The sequence below is a fragment of the Lampetra fluviatilis genome, chromosome 68 (genome assembly GCF_964198595.1).
Source record: "Lampetra fluviatilis chromosome 68, kcLamFluv1.1, whole genome shotgun sequence".
NCBI classification, from domain to species: domain Eukaryota; kingdom Metazoa; phylum Chordata; class Hyperoartia; order Petromyzontiformes; family Petromyzontidae; genus Lampetra; species Lampetra fluviatilis.
The window spans coordinates 1,776,932-1,786,661 of record NC_136342.1 but is presented as its reverse complement, the minus strand read 5'-3'; the positions used below and the strand labels follow the sequence as shown (position 1 = coordinate 1,786,661).

At 58.7% G+C, this 9,730-nt stretch overlaps 1 protein-coding gene across 1 annotated transcript in view; it reads right to left on the bottom strand.

The window, feature by feature from the left end:
* Nucleotides 1-522: 522 nt before the first annotated feature.
* Nucleotides 523-9,730, bottom strand: part of LOC144952525 (ecotropic viral integration site 5 protein homolog) — a 50,716-nt gene continuing 41,508 nt past the window's right edge. The window contains exons 13-17 of the mRNA XM_078882973.1: nucleotides 8,450-8,578; nucleotides 7,426-7,572; nucleotides 5,487-5,582; nucleotides 4,653-4,748; nucleotides 523-1,911 (exon numbers count right to left, since the gene is read on the bottom strand). Coding sequence (XP_078739099.1) covers nucleotides 1,639-1,911; nucleotides 4,653-4,748; nucleotides 5,487-5,582; nucleotides 7,426-7,572; nucleotides 8,450-8,578 — 741 coding nt within the window. The 3' untranslated portion in view covers nucleotides 523-1,638. The remainder of the gene's footprint in view (nucleotides 1,912-4,652; nucleotides 4,749-5,486; nucleotides 5,583-7,425; nucleotides 7,573-8,449; nucleotides 8,579-9,730) is intronic.

The window sequence follows — 9,730 nt, the reverse complement described above, 5'->3', positions numbered from 1 at the left end:
ATAATTCTTATTTTTATTATTTTAATACTTCCCTTCTACGTGACTTTACCGAAAGAACCAAGAACTTTGATAATGTATGCACTGTCCTTGAAGTTGATTGGTCCACACCCTTTTGGCGTCATCTGGTCCAACACCATGTGAGACTAGGCTCTAAAGAAAGCTGTCTCGGGTGTGGACCAATCAACTTCAAGGACAGTGCATACATTATCAGAGTTGTGTTTTTGTTTGCATTATGACTGCAGGTATTGTGGTCTATGCAAACATGACTCCTTGTAAAAAAGGTGCCAGTTTTGTTGCCAGATAGAAGGGTACAAAAACTATTATCATATTTTTTATTAGCAAATGAGGTTCCAATGGTGTAAATGCTTTACCCCGAGCTCTCATACTCTGATGGTGCATTGTCTTTGAGTTGTGCGCCTTTTGGCGTCATCTGGTCCAACACCATGTGAGACTAGGCTCTAAGGAAAGCTGTCTCGGGTGTGGACCAATCAACTTCAAGGACGGTGCACATACATTATCAGAGTTATGTTTTTTGTTTGCATTATGACTGCAGGTATTGTGGTCTATGCAAACATGACTCCTTGTAAAAAAAAAAGGTGTCAGTTTTGTTGCCAGATAGAAGGGTACAAAAACCAATTAACATATTTTTTACTGCCAAATGAGGTTCCAATGGTGATCTAAGTCATTTGAAGGCCAATTACGAACGCATTTGGGTTAATCCCCCACCCTCCTCCCCCCTCCATGCGTACGTACTAAATGGATGACCCCCATCTAAGGCCGTATTACCCCCAAATATGGCACTGCTGTAGAATGTGCCACTGAAACTACTACCCCCCCTGTATTCAAGTGGTATGCTCCAATACGTACGATACATCTCGTGCTGTATTGCCACAACACGCCACTGGTGTGGAATGTATAACACTGACAACAACAACAACAACAACAACAACCGCCATTCGCCACTAAGTGGCGGTGACGTCACCACGACGCTTGTGCCAGGCCAAGTGCACCTTGAGGCTACCACGTGAAGTGTCGAACGCCCGCTGGCAGGAGGTCACGGGGCAGACCCAGCAGGTGCCACGGGTCGACTGACCGAGATGAGCGAGATGACTGGCTGATGCACCACCTGTGCCCCCTACTGTGCCAACTTGCTGTGCTTTAGCCACCCGGCGCTCCGCTCGTTGTTGTGAGCGTCGCTCCTCCGCCCTCCGTTGTTGTTGGAGGGCGACTGCCTCCAACTGCCCAGTAGCGTCCTTCACGAGCCTCCTCCACTGAGGCCGATCTTGACACCGCTGGTACCAGTCATCGGCAAGTCCACTCAGCTCCACGTCCTCCTGTACCACATCACTCCATTTCGTCTCTAGCCCGTGCCGCGCCCGTTTAGCCCCCTGACAAACAGGCACAGAAACACACACACGCGCAAAAACACCCCCGCCGCCCTCCCTCCGATCCAAGTGGTACGCTCCAAACCCATCACGTGACGTTCTACCCAACACGGAATGTACCACTCGCGATGGCGGAGGAGGGGTGTGGCACGGGGAGGGGGTCAGTGTAGCGGCACACAGACACACACGCAAAACACCCCCGCCCCCCTCCCTCCGATCCAAGTGGTACGCTCCAAACCCATCACGTGGCGCTCTACCCAACACGGAATGTACCACTCGCGACGGCGGAGGAGGGGGTGTCGGTTGGACTGGTCGACTGTGGAGGGGCTGGAGGGGTGGACAATGGGCTGCTGCCCTCATCGTCATTCAGGGATGACGACGAGGAGGAGGTGGAGGTGGTGGAGGATGATGATGAGATGGTGGACGCTGCTGCTGCTGCTGCTGCTGCTCCTTCTTGTTCCATCGTGCTGTTGTCGACCCCGGCGGGTCCCGAGTCACCCCGGGATGTCGCTCTCAGCCTCCTTACCTGCCGAGAGGGTGGTGGTGGTGGTGGTTGTGGTTGTTGTTGCTGCCGATGTGGTTGTTGTGGTGGTTGTTGTTGTGGTTGTAGTGGTGGTTGTGGAGGTTGTGGTGGTGGTGGTGTTGGTGGTTGTTGATGTGGTGGTTCTTGTGGTGGTGGTTGTGGTGGTGGTGGTTGTTGTTGTGGTTGTAGTGGTTGCTGTGGAGGTTGTGGTGGTGGTGGTTGTTGTTGTTGTCGATGTGGTTGTTGTGGTGGTTGTTGTGGTTGTTGTTGTGGTGGTGGTTGTTGATGTGGTGGTTTTGGTTGTTGATGTGGTGGTTGTTGTGGTGGTAGTGGTGGTGGTTGTGGAGGTTGTGGAGGTTGTGGTTGTTGATGTGGTGGTTGTTGATGTAGTGGTAGTGGATGTTGATGTTGTGGTGTTTGTAGTGGTGGTAGTGGATGTTGATGTGGTGGTTGTTGATGTGGTTGTGATTGTGGTTGTGATTGTGGTGATTGTGGTGGTTGTGGTGGTGGTTGTAGTTGTGATTGTGGTGGTTGTGGTTGTGGTGGTTGTGGTGGTTGTAGTGGTTGCTCTGGAGGTTGCTGTGGAGGTTGTGATGGTGGTGGAGATTGTGGTGATTGTGGTGGTGGTTGTGGTGATTGTGGTGGTGGTTGTGGTGATTGTGGTGGTGGTTGTGGTGATTGTGGTGGTGGTTGTGGTGATTGTGGTGGTGGTTGTAGTTGTGATTGTGGTGGTGGTGATTGTGGTGGTTGTGGTGGTGGTGGTTGTAGTTGTGATTGTGGTGGTGGTGATTGTGGTGGTGGTTGTGGTGATTGTGGTGGTGGTGGTTGTAGTTGTGATTGTGGTGGTGGTGATTGTGGTGGTTGTGGTGGTGGTTGTAGTTGTGATTGTGGTGGTGGTGGTTGTGGTGATTGTGGTGGTGGTTGTGGTGATTGTGGTGGTGGTTGTGGTGATTGTGGTGGTGGTGGTTGTTGTAGTTGTGATTGTGGTGGTGATTGTGGTGGTTGTGGTGGTGGTGGTTGTAGTTGTGATTGTGGTGGTGGTGATTGTGGTGGTGGTTGTGGTGATTGTGGTGGTGGTTGTGGTGATTGTGGTGGTGGTTGTGGTGATTGTGGTGGTGGTGGTGGTTGTAGTTGTGATTGTGGTGGTGGTGGTTGTAGTTGTGATTGTGGTTGTGGTGGTGATTGTGGTGGTTGTGGTGGTGGTTGTAGTTGTGATTGTGGTGGTGGTGATTGTGGTGGTTGTGGTGGTGGTTGTAGTTGTGATTGTGGTGGTGGTGATTGTGGTGGTTGTGTTGGTGGTTGTAGTTGTGATTGTGGTTGTGGTGGTGATTGTGGTGGTGGTTGTAGTTGTGATTGTGGTGGTGGTGATTGTGGTGGTTGTGGTGGTGGTGGTTGTAGTTGTGATTGTGGTGGTGGTGATTGTGGTGGTGGTGATTGTGGTGATTGTGGTGGTGGTGGTGGTTGTAGTTGTGATTGTGGTGGTGGTGATTGTGGTGGTTGTGGTGGTGGTGGTTGTAGTTGTGATTGTGGTGGTGGTGATTGTGGTGGTGGTTGTGGTGATTGTGGTGGTGGTTGTGGTGATTGTGGTGGTGGTTGTGGTGATTGTGGTGGTGGTTGTAGTTGTGATTGTGGTGGTGGTGATTGTGGTGGTGGTTGTGGTGATTGTGGTGGTGGTTGTGGTGATTGTGGTGGTGGTTGTAGTTGTGATTGTGGTGGTGGTGATTGTGGTGGTGGTGGTGGTTGTAGTTGTGATTGTGGTGGTGGTGATTGTGGTGGTTGTGGTGGTGGTTGTAGTTGTGATTGTGGTTGTGGTGGTGATTGTGGTGGTTGTAGTTGTGATTGCGGTTGTGGTGGTGATTGTGGTGGTTGTGGTGGTGGTTGTAGTTGTGATTGTGGTTGTGGTGGTGATTGTGGTGGTTGTGGTGGTGGTTGTAGTTGTGATTGTGGTGGTGGTGATTGTGATTGTGGTGGTGGTGGTGGTTGTAGTTGTGATTGTGGTGGTGGTGGTGATTGTGGTGGTGGTGGTGGTTGTAGTTGTGATTGTGGTGGTGGTGATTGTGGTGGTTGTGGTGGTGGTTGTAGTTGTGATTGTGGTTGTGGTGGTGATTGTGGTGGTTGTGGTGGTGGTTGTAGTTGTGATTGTGGTGGTGGTTGTAGTTGTGATTGTGGTTGTGGTGGTGATTGTGGTGGTTGTGGTGGTGGTGATGATGGTGGTGATGGTGGTGGTGGTGATGGTTCTGATGATGATGGTGGTGGTGATGGTTCTGATGATGGTGGTAATACTGGTGATTGTGGTGGTGGTGGTGGTGGTTGTAGTTGTGATTGTGGTTGTGGTGGTGATTGTGGTGGTTGTGGTGGTGGTTGTAGTTGTGATTGTGGTGGTGGTGATTGTGGTGGTTGTGGTGGTGGTTGTAGTTGTGATTGTGGTGGTGGTGGTGATTGTGGTGGTTGTGGTGGTGGTTGTAGTTGTGATTGTGGTGGTGGTGGTTGTGGTGGTGGTGGTTGTGGTGGTGGTGATTGTGGTGGTGGTGGTTGTAGTTGTGATTGTGGTGGTGGTGATTGTGGTGGTGGTTGTAGTTGTGATTGTGGTGGTGGTGATTGTGGTGGTGGTGGTGGTTGTAGTTGTGATTGTGGTGGTGGTGATTGTGGTGGTGGTGGTTGTAGTTGTGATTGTGGTGGTGGTGATTGTGGTGGTGGTGGTTGTAGTTGTGATTGTGGTTGTGGTGGTTGTGGTGGTTGCTGACCTCGGCACGTAGCCGCTTGACGGTAGCGGTGAGTTTGCCGACGCGCGACGAGTCGGCACGACCACGCAGCTCCCCGTGCAAACGCTCCTCCTCCTCCTGCCACAACCACAACCACATCAACCACCACCACCACCACAACATCAACCACCACCACCATCACAACTATAACCACCACCACAACCACCACCACCACAACATCAACCACCACCACCACCACCACAATGACCACAATCACAGCCACCACAACCACCACCGCTACAACCACCACCACAATCACAACCATAACCACCACCACAACATCAACCACCACCATCACAACCATAACCACCACCACAACATCAACCACAACCACCACCACAACTATAACCACCACCACAACATCAACCACCACCATCACAACATCAACCACCACCATCACAAGCACCACCACAACGACATCAACCACAACCATCACAACCACCACCACCAGCACCACCACCAGCACCACCACCACCACCCCCACCACCACCACCATCACCACCTCCACCACCACCACCACCACCACCTCCACCACCACCACCACAACCACTACAACCACCTCCACCACCACCACCACCACCAACCACCAGCACCTCCACCACCAGCACCACCACCACCACCAGCACCACCTCCACCACCACCACCACCACCACCACCACCACAACCACTACAACCACCTCCACCACCACCACCACCAGCACCACCAGCACCACCACCACCACCAGCACCACCAGCACCACCACCAGCACCACCACCACCACCCCCACCACCACCACCAGCACCACCACCACCACCAACCACCAACCACCACTGCACCTGCATCTCGAGTTGACAGACCCTCTGCTTGAGCAGCAGCGTGGATGCCACATCCTCCACCCCACGGAAGCGCGCAGCCATAGCGCGCTCCTGGCCCTGGGGGGGGGGCGGGGAGGGGGAGGGGAGGGGGAGGAGGGGGAGGGGGGGGAAGGAGAGGGGGGGAAGGAGAGGGGGGGAAGGAGAGGGGGGGGAAGGAGAGGGGGGGGAAGGGGAGGGGGGGTGAACGGGGGGGCGGGAGGAGGACGGACGGGGGAACGAGAGGGGGAGGGGGGGGGGAAGGGGAGGGGGGGGACGAGAGGGGGGTGGGAATGGGAGGGGGGGGGGGGACGGGAGGGGGGGAACGGGAGGGGGGGGGAACGGGAGGGGGGAACGGGAGGGGGGGGGACGGTGAGGGGGGAACGGGAGGGGGGGGGACGGGAGGGGGGGGACGGGAGGGGGGGGAACGGGAGGGGGGAACGGGAGGGGGGGGGACGGGAGGGGGGAACGGGAGGGGGGGGGACGGGAGGGGGGGGACGGGAGGGGGGGGAACGGGAGGGGGGGGGAACGGGAGGGGGGAACGGGAGGGGGGGGGAACGGGAGGGGGGAACGGGAGGGGGGGGGACGGGAGGGGGGGGGGAACGGGGGAACGGGAGGGGGGGGGGACGGGAGGGAAGGGACGGGAGGGGGGGGAACGGGAGGGGGGGGGAACGGGAGGGGGGAACGGGAGGGGGGGGGAACGGGAGGGGGGAACGGGAGGGGGGGGGACGGGAGGGGGGGGGAACGGGGGAACGGGAGGGGGGGGGGAACGGGAGGGGGGGGACGGGGAGGGGGAACGGGAGGGGGGGGAACGGGAGGGGGGGGGAACGGGGGAACGGGAGGGGGGGCCGAGGCAGCGGGGGGGGGGGGGAAACGAGATGGGGGGGTGGGAACGGGAGGGGGGGGGGACGAGAGGGGGGGGGAACGGGGGAACGGGAGGGGGGGGGCGCGGCGGCGAGGGGGGAGAATGGGAGGGGGGGATTGGCAGTTGGATTAACAGATTCACTTCCAGATGCATGATTCTCTGGATGAATTACCAGATGGATTACCAGATGAATTACCAGATGAATGGCCGGATGGATTGCCATATGAATTAATTGCCGGATGGATTACCGGATAAATCACCAGATGAATCACCAGATGGAATACCAGATGAATCAGCAGATGGAATACCAGATGAATCACCAGATGGATTACCAGATGAATCACCAGATGGAATACCAGATGAATCAGCAGGTGGATTACCAGATGAATTACTAGATGAATTGCCAGATGGATTACCGGATAAATTACCAGATAAATTACCAGATGGATTACGAGATGAATTACGAGATTAATTAGTAGATGAATTACCAGATGAATCACCAGATGAATGACCAGATGAATGACCAGATCAATCACCAGATGAATTACCAGATGGATTTCCAGATGAATTTCCAGATGGATTACCAGATGGATTACCAGATGGATTACCAGATGGATTACCAGATGGATTACCAGATCAATCAGCAGATGAATCACCAAGTGCATCACCAGATGAATTACCAGATGAATTGCCAGATGGATTGCTCGATGAATGACCAGACGGATTGCCGAATGAATCGCCGGATGGATCGCCGGATTCACTGCCCGATTAATTTTGCCGGATTGATTTGCCGGGCGATTTGCCGGATTGATTTGCCGGATCAATAATTGCGTTCCCCGACCAGCGCCATGTTTGCGTGTTCCCGGTGACAGCCGTAGCACAGGACCGCGCCGTGGCGGTGAGCACCGGCGGTGAGCACCAGTGAGCGGCTACGGTGAGCGGCTACGGTGAGCGGCTACGGTGAGCGGCTACGGTGAGCGGCTACGGTGAGCGGCTACGGTGAGCGGCTACGGTGAGCGGCTACGGTGAGCGGCTACGGTGAGCGGCTACGGTGAGCACCTGATGCTGGTGGTCGGTGAGGCGCCGCTGGGTGCGGTTGAGCTGCGACCGCAACGTGGAGCCCTCCTCCTGCAGACGCCGCTCCGTGTCGCGGCACGACGCCAGGTCCCTCTCCATCCGGCGCAGCTCACCGGACGTCACGTGACTCTGGTGGGGACAGGCGGGCGGGCGAGTGGGGGGCGAGCGGGTTGAGTGATTGAGCGAGTGAGTGGGTGAGCGAGTGGGTGAGCGGGGCGACCGACTGAGCGGGTGGGTGAGTGAGTGGGTGAGTGGGTGATGTGGGTGAGTGAGTGAGTGGTGGTGAGTGAGTGGGTGAGTGGGTGAGTGAGTGGGTGAGTGAGTGAGTGGGTGAGTGAGTGGGTGAGTGAGTGGGTGAGTGGGTGGGTGAGTGGGTGAGTGAGTGGGTGAGTGGGTGGGTGAGTGGGTGAGTGAGTGGGTGAGTGAGTGAGTGAGTGGGTGAGTGAGTGGGTGAGTGAGTGGGTGAGTGGGTGGGTGAGTGGGTGAGTGAGTGGGTGAGTGAATGAGCTAGTGGGTGAGTGAGTGGCTGTGTGATTGGGTGGGTGGGTGAGAGAGTGGGTGGTTGGGTGAGTGAGTGAGTGGGTGAGTGAGTGGGGTGAGTGAGTGGGTGAGTGAGTGAGTGGGTGAGTGGGTGAGTGAGTGGGTGAGTGAGTGGGTGAGTGGGTGAGTGGGTGAGTGAGTGGGTTGAGTGCGTGATTGAGTGGGTGAGTGAATGAGCTAGTGGGTGAGTGAGTGGTTGTGTGATTGGGTGGGTGGGTGGGTGAGAGAGTGGGTGGTTGGGTGAGTGGTTGAGCGAGTGAGTGATTGAGTGGGTGGGTGAGCGGGCGACTGACTGAGTGAGTGGGTGAGTGAGTGAGTGAGTGGGTGAGTGAGTGGGTGAGTGAGTGGGTGAGTGAGTGGGTGGGTGAGTGGATGGAGTGAGCGGGCGACTGACTGAGCGGGCGGGTGAGCGAGTGGGTGAGTGAGTGTGCGAGTCACCCCGGGGGTCACCCCCTCCCCCCCCCACCTGCGTCTCCAGCTCGGTGAGCCGGTACCGCGTCTGGCTCAGCTCCGCCAGTGCCCGCGTCTCCGCGATCCGTGCCGCCATCAACTCATCCTCCACCGTGGCCGGCGTGGGTGGCGGTGGCGGCGGTGGGGTGGTGGCGGTGGTGGCGGTGGTGGCGGTGGTGGCGGTGGTGGCGGTGGTGGCGGTGGTGGGTGGCTGGTGGTGGTGGGGGGCGGCTGTAGCCCCTTCCTTGCTGCTGCTGCTGGCAACGTAGGCCTGGGATTGAGGTGGGCGGGGAGGGGGGAGGGGGGGCAGTGGTGGGTGGACCCTGCTCCCACTGAGCTCCCACCTGACCCCACTTGACCCCACCTGACCCCACCTGTAACCTTGCCCCTCCCACGTTGCTCCCACGTGACCCCTTGCTCCCTGCTTGCTACCACCCTGTCCCCCCACCCTGCTCCCAACCCTGCTCCCCCACCCTGCCCCCACCCCTGCCCCCACCCCTGCCCCCACCCTGCCCCCACCCTGCTCCCCACCCTGCTCCCAACCCTGCTCCCCACCCTGCCCCCACCCTGCCCCCACCCTGCTCCCCACCCTGCTCCCAACCCTGCTCCCCCACCCTGCCCCCACCCTGCCCCCACCCTGCCCCCACCCTGCCCCCACCCTGCCCCACCCTGCCCCCACCCTGCCCCACCCTGCCCCACCCTGCCCCACCCTGCTCCCCACCCTGCTCCCAACCCTGCTCCCCCACCCTGCCCCCACCCTGCCCCCACCCTGCTCCCCACCCTGCTCCCACCCTGCTCCCACCCTGCTCCCAACCCTGCTCCCCCACCCTGCCCCCACCCTGCCCCCACCCTGCCCCCATCCTGCTCCCCACCCTGCTCCCAACCCTGCTCCCCACCCTGCCCCCACCCTGCCCCCACCCTGCTCCCCACCCTGCTCCCACCCTGCTCCCACCCTGCTCCAACCCTGCTCCCCCACCCTGCCCCCACCCTGCCCCACCCCTGCCCCCACCCTGCTCCCCACCCTGCTCCCAACCCTGCTCCCCCACCCTGCCCCACCCTGCCCCCACCCTGCCCCCACCCTGCTCCCACCCTGCCCCCACCCTGCCCCCACCCTGCCCCCACCCTGCTCCCCACCCTGCCCCACCCTGCTCCCCACCCTGCTCCCAACCCTGCTCCCCCACCCTGCCCCCACCCTGCCCCCACCCTGCTCCCCACCCTGCCCCCACCCTGCTCCCCACCCTGCTCCAACCCTGCTCCCCCACCCTGCCCCCACCCTGCCCCCACCCTGCCCCCACCC